Raw genomic sequence first — 23,932 nt, 5'->3', positions numbered from 1 at the left:
ATGACCAGAGGACAAACCAGCCAATCACAAGAAACAAACACAGCAAAATGGGCGTGATTTTCGAGTTCACGCCAACCACATGGAAAATGTTATGAATAATTAATCTTATGTTAATACCAGTTTAGATCGTAGTAATATAAGCATCTTTACAATTGTTGCAGAGTGATTCTCAGCATAAGGGAATTAATTTAACAAAAGGCTGAAAATGTTTACTAAAAACACCTTTATCGTTGTCAAAAAATATACATTTTAAATACAAAATCATATTTGCAATGAACAAAACACACTTAATATTCAGAAACACGTACGCCTGAAAAACAAACAAACGCACAAACTCTAAATTAAATGTTTAAGAACAAGAAAAACACACTTAGCATGCATTTAAATTTAGGGATGAGATGCATGACAATCATTTTCATTGAATCCAAAATAAAACAAAATAAAAACATCAAAAATAAAACTGCTGACTAATTAAGCAGCCAATAAAAGACATTCTGTTTCAAATAAAGAGACGGGAACTGCCATTTAGCAGCTTATGTTAAACTAAAACACCTTCAGTTGTCAACAATATCTAAAAGACAGTTCAACTTGAGGCCACACGCACGTTCTTCCTCTCGCTGACTTGATAACTCTCTTTTCAAGTCCTCAAAGCGCTGGAATAAAGGCACCGGCCTGCTTTTATCATTACGAGATGCAATCTTGTCCAAATCGTCCATTTCCTTTAAAAGACACACAAAAAACACACATCTTTAAAGCATTTGTGATGAAAGCTTTGTTTATTATTAGCACTAGTTCTCCTGGAATACTGTACCTGTATGTGGACGGCAGCAGAAGGCCTCTTGCTGGTGGTCAAAACTAGAGGAGGTGAAGACAGGAGGGTGGATGGGAGAAAGAGAGGTAAGGAAGCAGAAGACAAAGCATCCGCCTCAATTCGTCGCCGAATCTGCTCTCCGATTCTAGATATGAATGTTAAAGAATAAAATCAGCACATTACAGAAAAAAAAGTGATTCCTTTAATGCATGTTGAAACAATAGGTCACCATTCATTCATTCATTCATTTTCTTTTCAGCTTAGTCCCTTTATTAATCTGGGGGCGCCACAGCAGAATGAACTGTCACAATAGGTCACCAAAAAATTACAATTATTTACTCGCTCACAGACCATGCAAGATGCAACTGGTGAACTATTGAGGATAATTTAGGATAGATGAGAAACACCTTTCACTTGTTTTATAACGGTTTAGAGTTTCTTTTTTCTTTTGAACACAAAATATATTTTGAAAAAAAGTTGGAAACTAGTAGACATTGACTTCCATTGTATTTTATTGTCCGACTATGATGGTCAAATATCTACTTGTGTGTTCAACAAAAAAAACACTTAAATTTGGAACAACTTGACAGAATAAATGTTAATTATTGAATGTATTATTCCTTAACGTTAAATGTGGGAGAAAAAGAAAGAAAGCAAAAAATGAATGAAAGAAAAAAAGAAACAAAAAAAAAACTAATTTAAGAAAGTAAGAAGGAAAAGAAAGAAAAAAGAAACAAATTTAAAAAAAGAAAAATATGTAATAAAAAAAATTAATGAAAAAAATAAAAGAAATATAAAAATAATAAGAGAAGAAAAATAGAAAGAAAAGAAAAATGAAGTAAAGAAAGAAACAAGCAAAGAAAAAAAGAAAAATCAATTAAAGAAACAAACAAACAAAAAAACAAGCAAAGAAAAAAGAAAGAAAAAGAAAGATAGAATGAATTAAAGAAAGAAAAAGAAATTAGAAGAAAAAAAAGAAAAAGAAAAAGGCAAAAGAAAGAAAAAAAGAAAGAAAAATGTATTAATGACAGAAAAAGAAATAAAATGAATTAAAGAAAGAAATTTAAAAGAAAAAAGTACAAAAAATACAAAAATTAAGAAAAAATGAATTTAAGAATGAATAAGAAAAATGAATTTACTAAAGAAAGAAAGAAAGAATGAAAAAAGAAAGCAAGCAAGCAAACCTCTGTCCCTCAGCATTCATCTCCTGAACGGTTGAGAGTGTATGTTGAAGTCTCTCCATTATGGGAGACTGTGTGCTGTCTGGAGCAAACATCCTATTCATTTTTCTGTCAGATGATACTTTCCCAACCAGCTCAACAACATCTGTTTCCTTTATAAACACAAAAGTTAAGATTTATTGCATTTTAAGGAAGAATCACAACTTTTCAGAGCTGTCAATTCTGTTCAACTGTACCTGTATGTGGGCAGTGCCAGCAGCAGGATGTTTTCTCAAAGCAAGGGGAAAAGAAGAACGGCGCAAAGGATTTTCTCCAGCCCGATGCTGTGTCTGCTCTCCAATCCTACAGATAGAAGTAATGGTTAACATCCCAAAAAGGCAACATTCAAAGAGTTAGTTCACCTCAACATTTATTTCTGTTACGAAGTCATAAGGAATGTTTTGACAATGTTTTTGGTTCCTTTTCTGAACTTTGAACATCTCAGCACTGTTTCTCTCAATGGAGATAATTAGATTATATTAATTTGTGTTCAGAAGACGAACGGGTGTCTTGAAGGACTGCAACAACTTAAAGCGTCCGTGAAGTGCTTTAAAATGTTAATGTTTATTCCACGTTTGATGTAATTTCAACCAAAACATTGAGAGGGTGGGACATAGTGTAGCTCCTCCCCTTTAAAAAAACAGCCAATAGTGTTTTGTTTTTCACTGCTCTGCCAGTGGGAGTGGTTGAGCTGAAGCAAATGTGGAGCTTCTTAAAGAGGGCGGGACATGTCAGATACTAGAGAGCATTTGATTGGTCATGATTCGATGAAAAACTGAAGTATGAGGTGACGTTAATAAAATCTATTAAGGCGGAAGTGATCAATTAAAAGCTTTACATGTTAATATCAATTCTATATCTCTAAATGCAAATTAATTAACTCCTATTAACTGTTAAAGCTTACCTCTGGCTCTCAGCATTCATATCACGGAGGGAAGACAGCATCTGTTTAAACTTCTGCTCAATGGGAATCTGTGCAGTATCTTCAACAGTTGGACGTTCCTCTATATCTATGTGACTCTGAAACAGCTTCTGTCTGAGGTAAAGTCTGGTCGCAGGGGAATGCTTGACTTTACACCTACAAGGAAAGGTTTCAAATTGTTACTCTTTTATTGTGCGTCTGTAATGAAGTTAATATTACATGCGCATAACAGTGATAGTTACACTTCTGAGGCCTGCCGTTTCTCCTGGTACGTCTGTTTCACAGCCTCAATCCAAATATCAGGGGGCTGAAAACTCTTCAGGCTGTCTTTGTTAAAATATACAAGAATCTCGCCATCATCTGTGAGGGCATCTATGAAGATTGCAAGCACAACATACATTTTAATAACAAAGAATTAAGCCAAAGGTTATGCATTTAGTTTCCAATCTGTTACTTACCTTTTGCCACCAGAGTGTCCAAACTCCAGTCCTTCATGCGATGCTCTACACACAGGCATATGATGTCATCCCAAGGAATTTCATGAAAGGACGGTCCAGCCTTCTCATAGTCATCTTCGTCTGCGTGTTGGTAGTTCACTCTTCTAAGCAGGTTCTCCAAGCGAGACATTAGAATGGGCTGGCTTAAGGGCGAGGTGGGGATCTGCGATACATACTGGAATATAGAGGCACATAAATGTGGCCAGGAAGCTGTGGAACAATGGAGGAAATTTTTAATTAGTTATGTTAATATATAAATTCGTAACATTTAGTTAGAGTTGTGTTAAGGCTCAACAATCTACTGAAATGTACTGGAATCTACACTAAGCATACATTATAGGTTGTTTTCATATGATGATATTGATGATGTGTGAAATTCAGACGGAGGCCAGAAAGTGGTTCTTCTACATAGTAACATTTTGATGTTTTGATAGCGATTCCTGTTGTTTATAATTGTTTAAATCAGCCAAGAAAAGAAATGCCGAACAGCTTTTATAGACTTCCATAAGTTGTAGCTCATACAGGGGCGAAAGTTCAAGACACTGGCTGAAAAATGGAAGAACAGGTGGCATGATTAAACATTTTTTCAATAAATCCATGTGTACAAACTTTTTTTATTACGATAAGTCGTTTGACAACAACAATAAAGATTATATACATGCCTAGCTATGTGTATAAATGTTAATGAGTCATATATAAATCAGATACAAAACACCAGCATACTTATACAAAATCCAGGAGAATATAAATAACGAACCCTATCATGTAATCGCTGCAATGAAATTACCATCTTGTTTTGCAATAATCCATGTCTTTACTGGTGCTTCGGAAGAGTAAACAACCGTAACGTGAACATCGAGATGCGCAGCAGCGGTAAATATTTGTTTATGGTAAGTTCATCGATATAAAAAAAAAAGAATTGTAACCCTTGCGATGTTAAATACTGCCCTACTGTTCATTAAACATATGCAATACTTTCTCCATTTGCATTTGTACACAGCAACTTATAACCAGTATATTTATAACAAATCTGTACAGGCAATTTAACATCCAGATCTCTTTAACTAACTGCATCTCTGTTTAATGTTTATAGTCTTTTTTCATATTTATTTTGTGTTGTCACTTGTCACTTTATGTACACTGGAAGTTTCTGTAGCCCACTTGTTCATGAAGCACACTTGGCAATAAAACTGATAAAAAACTGATTCTGATTCAAGCAGCAAACTGCTATAGAAAACATAACCTACCATCAACAGGAGGGAGATCCCACTCAGGAAGCTGCCGACTGAGGATGCTTCTCCTCAGCCACTGCAGGTGTTCTGGAGAGTTCCAGGCCTGGTGAGGAATCAGCTCACTGTTCTCTGGGAGAGAGAATTCAGGAGGTGGCCAGCAGAGCGCAGACAGGTGCTCTGATGAAACCACACCTGACAGAAAACTCAGCACACTGTTGCAGAGCTCCACAATAGGCTCTGGATGCTGAGATGGAAGACCTGCATTCTTTCTGTCCAGCTTGTCTTCTTGTAGTCTGGAATAGAACTCTCGGCACAGGCCTAATTCAACAACCTGCAGCAGGGTCTGAGAGGAGAGTGCCGGACTGGCAGGAGAGCGCGCAGAAAGCCACCTCACAACATGACTCATCTGAAGAGCAATGATATTAAAAAAAATAATTAGTATCTGGAGACTTTTTAATAACTTCCTGAAGTACAATGAAAATGTTGGCAGTCTGCTACAACAAGAACAAGCTTAGAGGGAGTAGGGGAGTATTATGGCCTGATTTAAAGATATCCTTTTCTTTTCATTTTGTTTATTTATGTATTATTATTATTTTTTTAAGGGAATGGGTTGATGGGAGGGAGAATAAAGTTTAAAAAGTTTGCTGTGTCTTCATGATTATTATTCTGTAACTGTGTAATCTGTTGTGATATGCAAATTGAAAAAGTAATAAATATATTGTAAAAAAGTTGCATGAAGACCTAACAGGAACCTTTGACTAGTAAACATGACTGAGGTTGTCAGTGTCTTGTAGGTCTATGCAATTTTGGGGGAGTTGTGATTTTTCTGACTGATATTGTGATTTTGATTATGATTTATTAGAAATCAGTTTTAAGAGCCCTTACTAGGGTGCTCCTTCTAGGGAGATGACATCATTACTCCATGTTTGTTTGATTTTAATGGTGGGCAGTATGCGCTTTTGGTTTGAGCAGTGTTAATTGGGCAGAATCAGAGTGCGCTAATTCAGTTGCCTAGCAAGCGGACAATCAAGCACTTGCTCTTGGCTTATTATTTTTGTTATAATTATTTCACCCTTTTGCAATTTGCAAATTATGACGTTTCAAATTGTGTTTATGATTCAATTTCGATTAATCACACAACCCTAGTTTCTTGCACAGACCTATAAAGTAATGTGCAATAATTTTGTATGTAGATTTTTATAACTCGCAAAGTGGCCAACGGCTTGCAATATATTAATCAGCAGATCTCACAACTCGACCTGCAATTAGAGGGATCTTGGCTGCCCTGATTTAATTTTTTGAGTAAATTACCTGTATTAACTATGTTAACTACAAACAACATCTTTGAAGACCAACCTGCTCAGAGCCTTGCAGGTCATTGAGAGTAGCTGGTATATGGACGAAGATATATTCAGAGATGAGGCCATCTTTGACTAACATATCCAACAAAAGTGCTGTGAAAGAGAGAGAATATAAATCATCAAATTGTATCCGTAACTTTCTTGTTTGCTATACGACCCTTTTTGGTAACACTTTACAATAACTACACACTTTGAACCATCTATTAAGCATTTAGCAAATAACAAATTCAATGTTTGTTAAGCATTAACTCTACATTAACAGATGTTAACAGGCGGTTTATAACTACAGATAAAAATGCTGTATTCTTGACTTAAAAGCATTTAAAATGTGCTTAATAATTGTACTTTCATCCTGATTAATTTTTCGTGACTAAATTCATCATTGCATTATTTACAAATCATTTGTATTTAAGAGTAGTTGTTTTAAGATCCTTCAGAATGAGCTAGTAAATGATTAATAAACTATTTAAATAACATGTATATATTATTATTGAGGCATATACTAATAATTTAATTAATTAAACTTAATCGATTTTGTTAATAAATGCTTTAATAACTCAACTTCATCCAGCTTTGTGACCTAATCTATAGTGAGTACTATTTATGCTTTATAAATCTCTAATAAATATTAATTAAAGGCTAAGTATTAAATGAACAATACATCTTTGCAGTCTTATCTAATAAGTAAAATGACTGCAAAGTTCAAACATTGCTGAATAACAGGAGTGTCAAAATATAACATAAAACTGGATAAAACAACAATGTAATAATTTAACAATATATTATGATGCAACATTTCAATGTTATTTGGCAATATAACTGAGCCTTTAATTGTTGTTTATAAGGGATTTATAAAGCATAAATAGTCCTCACTTTAGATTAGGTCACAAACATGGATGAAGTTGAGTTAATAAAGCATTAACAACAGCAACATCTCTCAAATAGCTGGTTTGTAAATAATGCAATACTTAATTTAGTAATGAAAAAAAAATTAACAAAGTATGAAAATACAATCATTAAGCTCATTATATGTGCTTATAAGCAGGCCCACACGGAATCTGCCTGCGCAGAATTCCGCAGATTTTTAACTCATCGTTGATTCTGTTTTTTTACTTGCGTAAATGTGTGTAAATTTATATTTATTCAGTTTTTTATTAATTTCAGTATAATTATTGTCTAATATGAAAAGGTTCATATAATGTTTTTACAAAACAGTTTGTAAAGTAATATTTTCTCTCTTTTAGTAGATATATAATACAGAAGACTTGCTTTGTTTACTAAGTAAAGTGTATCTAATTGGATTTGCATTGTAAACATTAAATACAAGTTAAAAAAGAATTACTTTTTATTTCATATATTAAGGTTTTAGTTAAGATACTCCCCAAATCATTGTGCATAAATCTGCAGATTTTTTTTACAAAATTCTGCGCAGAAATAGCAAAAATGTCTGCAGGTTCTGTCTGGCCCTACTTATAAGTCAAGAATAGAGCATTTGTAGCTGCAGTTTTAAACTGCTTACTAACATCTGTTAATGTAGAGTTAATGCTAAACAGATAATGAATTAACTATTTGCTAATGCTTAACAAATGATTCATAGTGTGTAGATATTATAAAGTGTTTCCAACTTTTCGATTATTACTTGCCTTGTTCCAAACCCTGATCACCAATTTGGTTGCCAGCGACCACCACAGCCAGTGGTAGAGGAGAATGCCAGCAGCTGGCCTGCTGTACCTGCCTCAGCTGGAGGAGGGCAGAGAGCAGTGGCAGGTCCTCCTCCTCTTCTTCTTCTTCTTCTTCTTCCCCCTGTCCAGCACTGTTAACAGGGGGAAGCAGCATCAGCAGAGCATTGGTACCATGGAGCTCCTTCTGCTCCTCCAGCAGACACTGGTCTTCTGCACTCAAAGGTCCATGGCATGCCTGTGCAAATGCACACACACAAGCTTAATGATGGTGATATTGAAGTGACTGAGGCGTAGGACTGATGTAATGAAGTAAATAATAATCAAATTTGTTCAAACTATTTACTCTATAAGCTCACCTTTACAGAAATGTAAACTTCATGAGTCTGTCCCCTAATATTGGTCAGGCTGTGACTGACACACAGCGTTTTCACTTGCCCTTTTGATTGTTTCTCACTCTCTTCAGATTCATTTCCTCCACCCAATTTAACCTCAAGCCAATCTGTCAGAATTCTGCATGGAAACAAACACAAGTCAGTTTTTATCTTGTGTGTTTTAAAAAACTTTACGATCTTTTCAATACTCACCTGCTGGCAAAGGTTATGTCACTATCGCAGCTGCTTGGCATCAGAAGCGTAGCTTTCCAGAAGATTCTGTCAGGTGCATTAGGAGTGCTCTCTGCCACAAGTGTGGGCAGGTCAAGAGGCATCCATACACGCTCACTGCCAAACAATTATTCAGCCACATAGATTAAAAATAAATTATCGGCATTCTGCACATCTATTCCAAGTCGTCTTGTCACTGTGCCTCACCTCATTAAGAGATTGTAGTAATAGGACACTTTCATTTGATGAACTGCCTCCTGTCTCATTCTCAGCAAACTATAAAAATGATGAAGAATATCAATGATTGAGATCCAATCCAAACTATTTTAAAACAACCAAACTGAAATCTCCAATAACTGACCTTGTGCAGGAAACTGCCATGTTGCCAGAGTTACCCAGATTGACCATCCCCTGAGCCAGGAGGTCCAGACAGTGGTTTGAAGGAGCACTGGGGACGAGCGCCTTCAGTTTAAATTGTGGATCTACACAACCAGGGGCTGCTGGGAAACCACGCATCTGTCTCTTCAACTGACGACGAACAGCTACCACATCACGCCACCTAGAGTACATGCATGAACACGTGTCCTTTAAATGTTTTAAAAACAGTATTAAAAAAGACAAATACTTCCTTGAGGACACAACTTGCTAAAAATAAAGGGAAATAATAAGGTCATCAAACCTCTTTATGAATTTGCGAATGTGCCTCAATCCTTCATCCAGGATTACTTGTGCTATAGAGGCCACCTCCTCAGCCAATGTCTCCTCTATTATGCTTTCACATTCCTCCGCTGTGCAGCGGGCAATATAAGCCGCCTTTTCTTCTAAAGCAAGCCTAAAGGGGAATAACAAAATCACCAATTCTGCACAAGTTTTCTGGTGTGGTGAAGCTTACAAAACATAAAAAACAAGTCACTTTTGGTGTCTTTATCATAACAAATGGATATAATATGACATAATGCATTTAGCAAAAACTAAGCCTTACAACTAAAACTGTGACCCTTGACCACCAAATCTGTCATAAGTGTTAATTCATAAGTGAAAATTCAGATTTATGTGTAATCTAAAAGCTGAATAAATAATAATTTTACTGATTTGTATAATGTTAAACTGAGATGCAGCAATGTGAAATTCTGGAATCTGAGACAAATCAAAATACTGAGAAAATTTGTCCAAATCTGGTTCTTAGCAATGCATATTACTAATCAAAAACTGAGCTTTGATAAACCTACACTAAGAAATTAGGCAATATGTTCATCTTTACTTAAAATTCTAATAATTGCTCGCATAACAAATCTATAATTTTTGACCCATACAATGTATTTTTGGCTATGGGCAAATATACACCCATTGAACATCAGACTCAATTTTGTGGTCACAATTGTCTTAATGTCTACATTCATGTTAAAAATTGTATTTGATATATCTTTTATAAAAGAAAAGGCAAAGTCATCTTATTCAATATCTGAAATGTATTAACTATATTAAAGAACTTCACAATTATTCACACATTATTTTTTCTAACTATGGTAGTAAACAGGCTGTCAAATCTGTTTGGTTACTGACATTCTTCTAAATATCTCACTGTGTTCAGTAGAACAAATATAATTATGATGGATCTAAATATCCTGATGGTGAGTAAATGATGGCAGAATTTCCATCTTTTTGGGAGCACTATCCCTTTAAAAAATGTTTTAAAACCACAACACCAGTCACAAAGCCAGCATAATAACAGCGAATAAACAAGGACAACCTCCATGAGATGTTTGTGGTGGATTAAGTACCTTATTTCAGCTTCAGCAGTTGCTCTAATGCTTTCTGTTAGCACCTCATCACTGATTTTAGCACACAGCTCAGCACTGAACTGCTGAAGAAACGCTTCCTTTCGCCTGAAACAGACAAAAATGAAAGCATCTGCAACTTGATATAAACAAAAACACAACTATCATATTACAAAAAAAAGACAACAAATGCAGAGGGTCCCCCACACACACCTGGCTTCCTCCTCCTTGCGTTTCTCCTCCGCAATTCTCTCCTTCTCAGCAATGATCTCTGATGTGGACACTTCCCTCAGAAGCTGATGTAAGACTTCACTCACAACTATTTCAAGCTCACTGTCACTTGCACTGCAAGACACATGATAGAGATCTATTATGCTTGGTTTAAAGGAGTAAAACAAAATATGTGCTTAAAAATTCTGGGAGTTTCCCTGGAAAGTCTTTTGACGAACAGCAGGTGTTGAGGATGGCACATAAAATAACAGGAGTTTGCACATACCCCTTAAACTATTATTTTGATTGGATGCCCCTTGGGTGGACATCTAAAGACAATTAGATGTTCCACGAATTGTTATATATTTACTTTTGTGCCTGAAACAATTCGGTTACAAGATAAATGTAGTTGATTGATGGTTTATTATTATAATTATTATTCATGTTAAGTGTTGAAATTTATTGAGTAAAGTGTCATTTATTTTATATGTGAAGCACCATACTATGTCAGAATGAATTGCCCCAATAAAGTTTTTAATAAAGCTTTTTTTTTTTTTTTTTTTAAAGAAATGCATGATCATACTACTTGCTAGATTTTAACCTTCAATAATTTTAACCCTAAAGTGACAGGAAAAGCATCCTACCTGAGGGCTGCGGACACATATTCAGCAGCTGAACGCGTTACATCAGAGACTTCAGCCTCCAACACCTCATTAACCACTGCATCCACTTCTGCCATAATATCCTGCAATAGATGATGTCATGGGTGAGCTTATTTATGGGAAGGATTGCTTCATTTTGTGCTTAAGACTGAAAAGCCTCTCACCTGATCCGTGTAGGTTGGCTCTGGTTTGGGTGGAGGAGATGGGGGTCGAACCGGCTGTGGTGCTAGTATGGGTGGAAAAATAGGCTGTTGCACTACAGGAAGAGTTGACTCTGCTGTTTGAGACTTCTCTCCTGTTTCTTCTGTGTCATCAGCTTTTACAGGCTCAGAGAGACCCATGAAAAGCCGTGGTTCGGCTAAAAGCCTTGTTTTCACCTGAGGCCTGGGTTCAGGCTCCATGAAAATCTGCCTTTCTGCAGGAGCTGCCAAGAACAAAGGAACTTGTAAGCACAAATATTCTGATATTTCCTGTAATACATTTTGCACTGAAGTTCCTCCACACCTTTCAGGACAGCTGGTGGTGGCTCTGAAGAAAGGCCATCTCCAGTGTATTTGTTGTTGGAGTCAAAGCTACAAACAGGACTGTGCTGTGGTGGGTTTGGAAGCGGTCCACCATTCACCACCTCTCCTATTAGAACAGTTCTTTTCTTCTCAATCGCCACAGACTTCTTCTGCGGCAGGGAGTAATCAGGCTCCTGATAGGCTGTCCGACTAAGTTCAACCATGCTGGATGAAAGACAAAACTAGCAATTAGTTTGTATTAATTCTATATCCCTGAAATTTAGAAAATTTATCTAACTAGGGGTCTGCTGCTTGTGCTTTTGGTCAGCGCAGCAACAAACATCCCTTGCAGAGAACAAGTCATTAAAATTAATGGGTTTTACAGTGCAGCAACCTCCATGTCTGGTAGGAAAACTGCTTCACACTGTGCAATGACTACTGCTGTACATTGGGGAGTGCGACACACCATAGACTGCTCCTATTTTCAGCCATTTTTCCCTTTTGGCCAAAAATGCTGTTCATCCTACTGGAGACCAAAAGCATTTACTGTGTGATCAAACCTATTTTAACATTAATATAACATTTTCATATCTTATACCAAACAAATGTCAACATCATACACCCCTAGAGCTGACATTGTCACACAGCCATGACACCCTGCAGCCCAAGACCGGTTACTCACTAAAGCTAAGCAAGGCTGAGCCTGGTAAGTAAGTACTTGGATAGGAGACCACATAGAAAAAGTAGGTTGCTGTTAAAAGTGGTGTTAGTGAGGCCTGCAGGGGGCCCTTATGCCCCAGCAGGGCTCGACAATAAGGACTGCCCGATGGCCCGGGGCCAGCGTGCAAGACACTCGGGCCAGTGTACAGAATGTTACTGGCCCGATCGGGCCAGTGCTGCCTTTTTGCCAGCCAGATCGAGCCAGAGCTGCGTGCTGCGACTGTCTGTCAATTGTGTGCAAATACAATCTTACGGTGCTTTCACACATAGACGTTTGTTTCGGAATCTGTCTCGTTTCCCCCGTTAGCGTGTTTTTTTTGGCATTTATCCAGCAGTTGCGCTCGCATCCGCGCCAAATCAATCAATCCGAGATCGCCTGAATGAGACGGTTTCTGTCCTATTGAGCGGATCGATTGTAGCGAGAAAACAAAACAATGCAACGAACTAACTACCCAGGCTATATTACAGTGTATTATGATTGTGTAATAGCCATATATACGGCTATATGAAGAGAGAATGATGAGCAGGGCGAGATGTCATTCTTACCGGTAAATGCGAAAGTGAAAACAAGCTGAAATATTACTGAGAGCTGTCCAGCCTGATCTCAGTTTATCCGTTAGGAAAATTGACCGAAGTTAATATCTGATCATTTTTCCATGTTTTAATCTTACAATATGTTGTGTTAGGCCAGTTGTTTTGTTCATTTCTGCACTGACAGCTCGAAAGAAAATCAACATTGATCTGCTTCGCGATCCGATGCAGTCTCGGTTTATCTGCTATGTCTCTCTATAATTTAAGCCTAAAATACAGAATTATAGTCAACGTTTCTTTAATAGATTGATTCATTCAATAGATAGATATCTATACAAAACCTGACAATTGAAATGAGGCTCTGTATGAGAAAGTCTGACCTCGATTTATATTCGGTGATGATGTCTGTGGGTTGTTAAAATTGAAGTGCACATTTTCACTTATAAAATATTCTATACACAACTGGTCAAAAGTTTGGGGTCAGTATGATTAAATATGTTAAAATAAGCTTCTTCTGCTCACCAAGGCTGCAATTATTTCATCATAAATACAAATTGTGAAATGTTGCACTATAAAATAACTGTTCAAAAGTAGTTTATCATATAATTTATTCATTTATTCCAGGGATTTTAAAGATGAAATTTCAGCTTCATTACTCCAGTCACATGATCCTTCAGAAATCACTAATATTAAATTTTATTATATTTATAAATGGTAATAGTAATAAAAGCAATAATGTCTGGAGTAATGATTTTATTTGAAACTACATACAATAACAAAGCAGTTATTTAAAATGTTGATAAACATTTAACAAACATTTTTTTTACATTTATAAATATAGCCTTGATGAACTGAAAATTTTCCTTAAAAAACATTTTAAAAATTACTGTAAATATATATATACAGAGTTATTAGCCCCCTTTTGTTTTTGTTTTTATCTTTTTAAAATATTTCCTAAATGATGTTTAACAGAGCAAAGAAATGTTGATAGTTTGTCTGATAATATTTTTTTCCTCTGAACAAAATCTTATTTGTTTTATTTTGACTAGAATAAAAGCAGTTTTTTTATTAACCATTTTAAGGTCAAATTTATTAGCCTCTTAAGCTAATTGTTTTTCAGACTGTCTACAGAACAAACCATCGTCATACAATAACTAGCCTAATTACCATAACTTGCCTAGTTAACCTAATTACCCTAGTTAAGCCTTTAAATGTCACTTTAAGCTGTATAGAAGTGTCTTAAAGAATATCTAGTCTAATATTATTTACTGTCATCATGGCAAAGATCAAATAAATCAGTTATTAGAGATGAGTTATTAAAACTATTATGTTTAGAAATGTGCTGAGAAAATCTGTTCTCTGTTAAATCGAAATTAGGGAAAAAATAAACAGGGGGGGCTAATAATTTAGGGGGACTAATAATTCTGAAATCAAGTGCGTGCGTGTGTGTGTGTGTGTGTGTGTGTGTGTGTATATCTATATACACACACACACACATGCACACGCACAGTCAAATAGCTATTAACTTCTTTTTTTTTTTGGTGGGGCCAGTGAAAATTTTGGCAGGGCAAGTAAAAATCAGAACCCTGCCCAGTAAAGTGAAGAGGATACTACAGTATACTGTCAGTGAGTGCCGTCTTTCAGATTAGACGTTAAACCTAGATCCTGACTGTCTGTGGTCATTAAAAATCCCAAGGCACTACTCGTAAAGAGAAGAGGTGTAACCCCAATGTTTCTGGCCAAATTCTCCCAATTGGTCTTTACCAATCATGACCACCCAATCATCTCCATCCACAGAACTGGCTTTATCACTGTCTCTCTACTCCCCCTATAGCTGGTGTGTGGTGAGCGCACTAGCGTTGTTGTCCTGTGGCTACCGTTGCATCATCCAAGTGGATGCTACACACTGGGTGTATGGCCATACATAATAAATGCGCTACATAAATACACATTACATAGTAAAATATTTTAATAAGTTATATAGTTTTATATTTGGCCAAACCATCTGTAGACACGCTCTTTAATCTTTCTGATGCTTTACCGACGCTTGCTCTAGTTTTGCATATTTACACTAAACATGTTCTTACAAATACGCCTTAATAACGAAAAAAAACATTGTGCATTAATAAAGTGTGTTTTACACAGGTGAGTGGGCTTGACAAACCATCTGTAGAAACGTTTCTCTCTCTCTCTCTCTCTCTCAAAAAACAAAAAAAATGCTCACCCCTCCTAACTTTATCACTTAATTATCTGAGCACAAACAGTTGCTTTGTATGTATATATATATATATATATATATATATATATATATATATATATATATATATATATATATATATATATATATATATATATATATATATAGTTTTATAGATATATATTGATATATACATTTTTGTAAAAAAAAAAAATTTATTAAAAAATAATATTTTTTTATTGCAAAATAAAAAAGCTGAGAAATTAAACATGCCATACCCATCACTGACTGTTAGGCCATATTGTTGAATAAATTCTGTTGCTTCAGTGGCATTGCGGAACATGAGCATTCTGACAAAGTCCTCGACTGGAAAGATTGTTGATCTCTGGGATCCAACAGTAAAGGCCACATTGAGAATTTTAAGTGCTTGTCTTCTCACCTAATCAAACAGAGACAAAAATAACAAAACATTTGTTTAAATTACAGATACTGTAAGTTGTGTATACAAAATAGTTCAAAAATACTGGCTGCAGAACGAAGGTGCATTTACCTGATTGAAGTATCTGTGAAGTATGCAACTGCTTAAATAAGAAGCTGCACTCACAAGTTTAAAGAACCGGACAAAGTTATTGCTGTTAAGTGCTGCAAAGACCTGCACTGCAAAAGTAACTTCCGGAGACTCTCGTATTTCTTTACGGAACTGCTGCACCTCACTGCAATGAGACAAAATACTATATATTATTTACACCATAAATGCAAGTAGATGATGAGCAAATGATGACAATTTTCATCGAGTGAACTACACCTTCAAAAACAGATTTAAAGACCTAAAAAGAAAAGGTTAGAAATAAAGTTTTACCGAAGAATGTCTCCATCGTTGAGCTTAACCAACACATTGTATTGGCGGAACTCTGCCTCTTTGGGACAGTACACCTCCTTAGTGGCTAGATCTTGATACATCTCCTTTAGACTCTGCAGGCATTTTGTCATATTCTCATTGTTGATCTTGGCATCGAAAGACATCATAGGTTCCTGACAGAGGTGATGGGCGCAGTGAATGTGGAAACGAGTACATTTCTCAATGAGAGATACTGTTTCTGGATCGCACAGATGCTGCTGGGTAATGTCCTGCAAGAAAAGAAGAAATTGTAACAAACTTAATACAGAGAAGAAGTTTATATTAAATCAATTAGTTTTTATATTTAAATGAATAATACAATCAAATCAATAGTAAATGAAGCAATTAAAAGCAATTAAATGCCCACCTTCCTAATGCCTCTGGTTCTGTTCCAGACAAAGTCATACCAGTCACGGCAATTGCCTTCACCCTGGTCCATAATCTGAGTCACCAGGTAGTCCATAGTCATGCTTAGCACAGGAAGGGGTCTAAGCTCATGAGGTAAAGGTTCTTCCTGATCAGCTGAAGACCTGCTATACTCTTTGATAGCAGCATAATGATCCACCTAAGCAGAAGGTGATAATGTAATCCACTCAAAAGTCACCAAAGACACACAAAGTTTGTCACACAAATGACTACACAAATCTTTGAAGGTATCCAAGCATTTAAAGGTAGTAATAACCAAATTGATTATAATTTTGTTATTAATTACTCACCCTCATGTCATTCCAAATCGCTGAGAGCTTTGTTCATCTTTAGAATACAAATTAAGCTACTTTAGGTGAGAGCTCCCTCATCCTCCATATACATATGTAGGTTCCTAACTGGTTTAAAGTGCAGAAGGTTACCAAAAACACCCTCAAAACATACCATATGCCTAGAGCAGTAATACTTTTGTGTGCACATAAACAAAAATAACTACTTTATTCAACAGTTTATTCTCTGTTTAAAACTAAGCACATGCACATCTGAGGTAATATGAGAAACATAAACATCCACCGTATACTGACTGTAAGAAGAAACTGTTAAATAAAGTTATTTTTCTTTATTATGCGCACATAAGTATTCTTGTAGCTTGAAAATATTCTGATTGTATCACTGAAGACACATGAACTGTTTTGAGGATGATTTTCAGTTTCTTTTCTGAACTTTGACTCAGACGTTAACCATGCGATCTATGAAGAATGTGGACAAAAGCTCTTGGAACACATCTAAAATATTTTAATTTGTTTTCTGAATACGAATAAAGTTCTCAGGGGGTTGAAGTGACATGAGGGCGAGTAATTTTCATTTTTGGATAAGCTAACACTAAGTAATATTACCTACTACCTACAATATGACCAAACTCTGACATTAAATCTTAATTTTAGATAAAAACGGCAGAAAAAATGTGAACATAGGCATTATTAGACACTGCATATTATCACAAACCTTTTCAGTATCTGGAACGACCTCAAAGACACTCAGTTGGTTGCGTGTTTCTCTCATATACCGTTCCTTCTCAGGGCACATATCAGGGCATGTTCCCACAAATACTTTAGACATATCCAGGTCTGTTCTTTTGGGTCGAGCTTCAGAGACAAAAGCTTATTATTATAAATGTGTACACTATTACAACAAATAAAACAAACACCATCTTACTATTCGGAGTAACAGTTAATAATTATTTTTGAGATACAATTTTATATTAAAGTTACTGTAATAAAATTAAGCATCAAAGCAACTTTAGGCTTTACCTTGACGTAAGATTTTATCTCTCTGTTCTAGGAGGCGATACCTCTCCTCTGCACATTCAGCCACCTGACCAACCAGAGGCTGCAGAACTGAGGGCAAGATATTTATGGGCCGTTCTATGCTTCGCTCCTCTGAGACAGACTCAAACGGTCCCTCACTTTCAAACTGGAGAGTTTTAGCAATAGAGGATTTCTTTATCGGAGAGCTATAAGAAAACAAACAAAAAAACACAATCAAACATGCAGTAATAAATAAGCATGTGAAAAAAGATCATCAAGCAGAGATGTTTATTATTATGTTCTACATATTACTCTTTTAAAAATTACCCTTTAGTAAGAGAACCAGACATGCTGATGGGATTTGCTCTGGGAAGAGGTTTGTGGATAGGGGGAGATTGCAACAATGCAGATGCAGACTCTGGGTCCTCTATGACATCCTTGATCTCTGAAGGTCTAGCAGGTTTATCACCTGGACCTGTAAATTACAAACATTTTAATGAGCATACAGCATGTTCTTTTAACACAAGAAAATATAAGGCACCATTTGGTAACAAAACACGTGCATTCATTTTTGAAGTGTGAAAATGAGCTCTGAGTTTTTAATTTAAAAAAAACAGTTGCTGCTTATAAAAGACAAAAAAGACAAGATTAAATCAGCATAAAATCACATTTAAAGGTCGCGTGAAGTGCTTTGAAATGTGCATTTTTATTTAACGTTTGACGTAATCTCAACCGAAACATGAAGAGGGTGGGGCATAATATAGCTCCTCCTCTTTTACAAATAGCCAATGGTGTTTTACTTTATTACAACCCTGCCAGTGAGAGTGGTTGAGCTCAAGCATTTCACATGTAAAGCGTCTTGAAGGGGGCGGGGCATGTCAAATACTAGAGAGCATTTGATTGGTCATAATTTGATGAGAAACTGAGTATGAGGTGACTAATAAAACCGTTGATCCATTTAAGCAGAAGTGCCAACTTGCCAACTTTGTATGTTTATATCAGGTTCATATCTTCTAAATGCGAATTTTGTCACTGTTTTGGTGCACATTAGCTCATAGATATCCGAAAAACAAACAATACTGATATTAACAATTTTTATTTCATGGGAGCTTTAAATTTAATCATCAGCACCATGTGATCATCGTTTAATCAAACCACTAAGTATTCCTGAAAAAAAAAAACTTCTTTAAAGTTCTGCTACTCACTTTGTTTTTTTCTTTGCCAAAATATTTGAATTTCATTCCTCTGGAACAGCTTTCCTTTCTTTTTAGCTTTGGCTGCAGACGTCTAGAGGAAGGAGAAAAAAATATGCTCAATTAATCACAAACACTTTCATCCAGTGTATCAACTTTATTGGTAATGAAAGTTCTTTTATTAAATATTTAACTGGACATGCTCACATGATCTTGAAAATGCACAACAGCCAGATTCTTCTGAGGCTTGGAATACACTCTGAGCACTTTCCCAAAGTGCCCGAAATGCTGCATGAGGAGATCTTTCCTGTTAAGATTGGATGGGATGTTTTTGCACTGTATGACCGTGGCATCAGTAGGAGAGAGACCACCCAAACTGTCTGTGCTCTCCTTTCGAGCAGCTCGTCTACCAGAAGCACGCGTCTGTGGCTCAGGCTGGACCGCTAAAAAGAAATCACCTCAGTATTAGCAAGAAAAGTCATTGTAATATTGCAGATGAAAATTAACAATTCATAGTCATTGCATTCATCACACTATTCCAAGTGACTAATTATATGCTCAGGCCTCTATATATTTCTCTATAAAAAGAAAAAGTACAAAGAAATGTCTGTAGGGCTCAACGATAAGGACTGCCCGATGGGCATAGGCAGTATAGACAAATGCTATGGGCGCTGTACATCCAGGGGGGCGCCAGAAACGAGCGCGGTTAAGTTGGTTTTGTTTTCGATATTTCTGACACATTCAGTGATAAACGGCAATAACTAAAAACCTCTTACCCTAAAAAGTATCTGTCCATTATTAAAGTGTCACCTCTGTTATCAAACAAAACACAACGAGAGATTCATTTGCTGCTCTTCACTGAAAAAATATAGTAATTTTAATCAATATACAAATACAATAAAAAGTGAAGTAGATTTTATTGCTTTATTTATTTTCTGTATAGGCCATTGATTTTAATAGGCTAAACCTTTTATTTTATTGTCAGTATTTTCTAATGTTTGCTATGTATTCTATCATTTAAAGCTATTTGTTGTCCCATATCTTTTACATCCCAACGTTGACAGATTGCTAATCAATAAATAGCTATAGTGCTATCTGTTAGTTTTAACGTCAGCTAATGTTATCGAAGGGCATAGATGTTATGGAAAATAGTAAAAGTAATGTAACTACCCCCACCATTCCTTCCTCAAGCAAATGTGTAAATATTAGATCTGTTCAGCAATAACGTTAATTGCATTGGCATATTTATCTGACATTTTCCCAGCTTGTTGTAGTCGATCAAAAAGCTAATTCGTTTCTTATGACTATACACTAGCAGTAGAATTTACAGCAATGTGACAGGGGCGCCGCCTGAAATCTTGCCTAGGGCGCCAAATTGGTTAGGGCTGGGCCTGGCCTGGGGCCAGCATGCGAGACACTTAGGACAGTAAACAGGACGGTTATTGGCCCAATCAGGCCAGTGCTGTCTTGTCACTAAAGTCTCATTTGCCTGCGACTATTTGTCAATTGCGTGCACATAGTCTTAGAATCAAGAAACAGTTAGTGATTTAAGCCTTTAAATGCTACCTTCTCTCTGAAGTCATAAAAACCATATTGCTTTTCGGTTCTATCCTGTCAACAGTGTATTAATTTGTTTAAAAAAAAGGTCCACGACATGAGCCACCTTTTGTTAAATTATTTAGAACTGCAATAAAATACCTGCACATTTTCCATACTGCTCTTGTTGTTTGCATAACAACACCTTAAATTTTGCTCATTATACACCACTAGTCTAAAGTTCTCTTTTTTTTTTGTAAAGAAAATGATTCTGTTCATCAAGGCGGCTTTTAATAAATTACAATTTCTAATAATAATTTATAAATTTTCTTTTCGGCTTAGTCTCTTTATTAATCTGGGGTTGTCACAGCAGAATAAACCACCAACTTATCCAGCATATGTTTTACGCAGCGGATGCCCTTCCAGCTGCAACCTATCACTAGGAAACATCCATACACACACAAACACTATAGACAATTTAGCTTACCCAAATCACCTACACTGCATCTCTTTGAACTTGTGGGGGAAACCTGAGCACCTGGAGGAAACCCACACAAACACGAGGAGAACATGCAAACTTCACACAGAAATACCAACTGACCCAGCTGAGGCTCAAATCAGCAACCTTCTTGCTGTGAGGCGATTGTGCAACCCACTGCGCCACTGTGACGCCCAATAGTAATAATATTAATAATGATAACAACAACAACGATAATACTAACTAATTTTAGAGTGATTTCTGAAGGATCATGCGTCTCTGAAGACTGGAGTAATGAAGCTGAAAAATCATCTTTAAAATCACTGGAATAAATGTTTAAATTAAATGATAAACTACTTTTGAACATTTATTTTATAGTGCAATAACATTTCACAATTTTACAATTTGTACTGTATTTTTGATTAAATAAATGCAGCGTTGGTAAGTAGGAGAAGCCTATTTTAAAACGTGTAAAATCCTACTGACCCCAAACTTTTGACCGGTACTGTACATTTATTAACATTTTTTTTTAAATATTTACAGTTCACAGACGTTATTTTTGATTATCTTTGGGAAATTAAGTTTCATCAAAATTGTAATTGTATTTAAAGATTAAAGAAAAGTTATGCTGAATAAAAAGTGTATGCTGTTATGTTTGGCTTTTGACACATTGTTTATAATATGCGGCTAAGAAATAGCTATTTGCTTTTTTTTTTTGGTGGGGTCAGTAGAAATTTGACACAGCCAATAGAACAAATCCTTAGCGTTGAACCCTGGTCTACATTCTAAAAATTTAAATTTCAGCCATTTGTCTTAAACATATAGTGATATTTGTTTACATAATAAAAAAGTAACCCTCTGCCCTGTATTAATATTTCAAAAATATTTAAATATTATTATTTATTATGCCCTGTGTAACCCAAATGCTGTGATTTGTAAACTTTTCACAAAAAAACATTCACTTTAAAGAACATAAAATTCCTCTTATTCAAAAGACCTCAACAAGGTAACAAAATGACTTTTTAAATATTCCATGGCATATCAGTAGCTTTATATATGATATTTATATTGGTCTATACCAGTTGAAATTGATACTATTCAGTTGTGTCTTTTTAATCTTCTTAACATTAAGATTATCTTTGCCATCTTAAAAAATGCTTTTAAAATAAACTACTAATTTTTATTAAACTCTTGTTATATGCAATCTGCTGTTAAACATAACAAATTTCCTTGTAGCATTTAATTAATTTTTTTTAACATCTGAATTTTAATATTGTCAAAGTCACAAGAAAAGACTTACAGACATCTTCTGCTTTTTTCGAAACTAAGGAAGCCTGAGGCCTCAGAAGTGCAGTGGCCAGATCACTAGATGGACCAGGCGGATCTGGTCTTTCAGGAAGATTATCTTCTCTCTTGACTGGGCTCACTTTGGATTTTAGGACGTCAGACATTGCAACACGGAAGAGCCCTCCAGCCATGACACGGCTTCTCAGAAGTGGGCGTTTGGCAGGTTGTCTTGGCCCGTCTGCTCCAGTTTCACTGGGATCACTTTTAGCTGCATCTGCAGGCTCCTCTTTCCGTTTCATACCAAAACTCACAAAAGCTGTTTCCCCTCCACTGCTCTGCCCATCACCCGTTTTATCTTCGGTTCTTACAGTTTTTGGGACCCCAAAAGCAAAGGGTCCAATCCCAGTACCACCAAACGCAGGCACTTTGGTGTCTGACTGAGGTTGAAGGCTTTGGGGTGTGAAGCTGAAGGTGGAGGGAGTCGTGGGCTGAGAAGCAGATGTACTGCTGCTGGACGGGTTGGCAGGTTGAGAGAAGGTGAACTGAATGCTACTGCCGCCACCACCAACTGTCTCCTTTTGTGAAAAATTAGAATTAGAGAGAGAAACAGAAGGAGCTGCAGCCGGCTGAGAGAAGCTGAAGCCCAGAGCGCTTGGTTTTACGCATGAAAACAGTGAACCACCAGAGGAATTATCCACCACCTTAGAGGATCCAGCAGTTTCTGAAGCAGAAGACATATTCGTGCTTGTTGGTTCCGGACTGACACTAAAAATAGGCTTGAAGACTGCTTCATTTGGTGGTTTGAAAGAAAACTGATTCCCACCTGTGGGATTCTCAGCCCTGCCGCTTATTGAGGAGATGGATGTTGCTGCTGGTACAGGAAGACCAGAGAGCTGACCAAAACTAGGCTGACTAGTAACAGTGCTACTGAAGCTGGTTGAGGAGGACTGCGAGACATAGGAGGGAAGGCTGAATGCAGACGGCTGACCGAAAGCTGAGTTCTGAGTCTGTCCCGTAGCTTGAGAGTATGAAGGTGGTGGTGGTTGTCCAAATCCAAGTGTGCCCCCCTGACCTAAACTTGGCTGCCCAAAGGCAGGGTGTGTTCCCAAAAAGGAAAATGATGATGTTTGCCCCGATCCTTGAGATAACCCGCCGGTTTGGCCAAAAGTGGGTGTGAAGACTGGAGGCTGTGGTGTTGGCTGAACAAAAGCTGGCTGACTAAAAGCAGAAGGTTGGCCAAAACTAACACCCTGTGTTGGTTTCTGCTGGGCAAAAGTCTGAAATAGGTTTCCAGACTGATTAGTGTTCGGTGCCTGAAAGGCAGCTTGTGGTCTGCCAAAGATGTTTGAAGGATTCATAATGGATGAGGCAAGAAAAACAATCGTTAAGATTTAACGTTACTGATCTGATCGTGAGCTAGTCATTACCAACGAATCCTGCAAAACAAAGACAGAAAAGTTACCAATGTTTTACCATTTTATCTATTAGAAGTCACATGACAGAAGTTATTAAATGTAAAGTTAAAAGCTCAAGTGGGACATCGTTAAAAACAAATGGCGATCTGAGAGCTGAATGCCGATTACTTGTTTAACTCCAAAACGAACTACCTAAAAACCTATAATATGTGTATGTGTTTCAAGTCTATATTTTGTACGCAAAAGTCAAGCACATTTCAAATTAAAAAGGAGTAAAAACTGTAAATACTTTAGCGACGTCCTTTTCTTACTCGGACCGGATGTTTATTTCTCTTCTTCGTGAACTGGCGCGTCGATTCAACGAGAGTCTCTGGCGACTGCGGCGTGTACAGGCAGGCAGGAGCATGACAACATTAGCGCATTTCTCCATTTCATTATAAAAGGCTGAATAAAAGTCCATTTCG

General features: G+C 36.5%; 1 protein-coding gene across 2 annotated transcripts; it reads right to left on the bottom strand.

Annotated features, from left to right (window-relative positions):
- Positions 1–206: 206 nt before the first annotated feature.
- On the bottom strand, positions 207–23,809 carry mcm3ap (minichromosome maintenance complex component 3 associated protein). Of its 2 annotated transcripts, none has more exons than XM_087268182.1 (31): positions 23,758–23,809; positions 22,067–23,489; positions 18,960–19,195; positions 18,765–18,846; positions 17,887–18,034; positions 17,563–17,765; positions 17,258–17,397; positions 16,194–16,391; positions 15,788–16,056; positions 15,479–15,641; positions 15,207–15,367; positions 11,482–11,705; positions 11,142–11,401; positions 10,960–11,060; positions 10,319–10,450; positions 10,109–10,213; positions 9,007–9,159; positions 8,689–8,886; positions 8,535–8,603; positions 8,310–8,444; positions 8,082–8,235; positions 7,687–7,960; positions 6,039–6,136; positions 4,698–5,088; positions 3,412–3,660; positions 3,196–3,325; positions 2,936–3,109; positions 2,229–2,334; positions 1,996–2,144; positions 812–956; positions 207–719 (listed from the first exon to the last, which is right to left on the bottom strand). In XM_087268182.1, the coding sequence occupies exons 2-31, from the start codon at positions 23,409–23,411 to the stop codon at positions 555–557; spliced, it is 6,357 nt and encodes a 2,118-aa protein (XP_087124308.1). In that variant the 5' UTR covers positions 23,412–23,489; positions 23,758–23,809; the 3' UTR covers positions 207–554. The 2 variants fall into 2 exon arrangements, with proteins under 2 accessions (XP_087124308.1, XP_087124309.1); XM_087268183.1 differs by having other exon boundaries at positions 23,780–23,809.
- Between the last annotated feature and the right edge of the window lie 123 nt (positions 23,810–23,932).

This window comes from Danio rerio, chromosome 9, assembly GCF_052040795.2.
Source record: "Danio rerio strain M-AB ecotype USA chromosome 9, GRCz13ab, whole genome shotgun sequence".
Lineage (NCBI taxonomy): Eukaryota > Metazoa > Chordata > Actinopteri > Cypriniformes > Danionidae > Danio > Danio rerio.
The sequence above is the reverse complement of the archived record's forward strand: the minus strand, read 5'-3'. Positions and strand labels throughout refer to the sequence as shown.

Coding starts and splice junctions, on each gene's coding strand:
- mcm3ap (XM_087268182.1), bottom strand. CDS start 23,411: ATGAATCCTTCAAACATCTTTGGCAGACCACAAGCTGCCTTTCAGGCA. Junction 11,706..15,206: donor GGCCTAACAGTCAGTGATGG/GTATGGCATGTT, acceptor TCTTTCATCCAG/CATGGTTGAACTTAGTCGGA. Junction 8,604..8,688: donor ATGGCAGTTTCCTGCACAAG/GTCAGTTATTGG, acceptor TCATTTTTATAG/TTTGCTGAGAATGAGACAGG.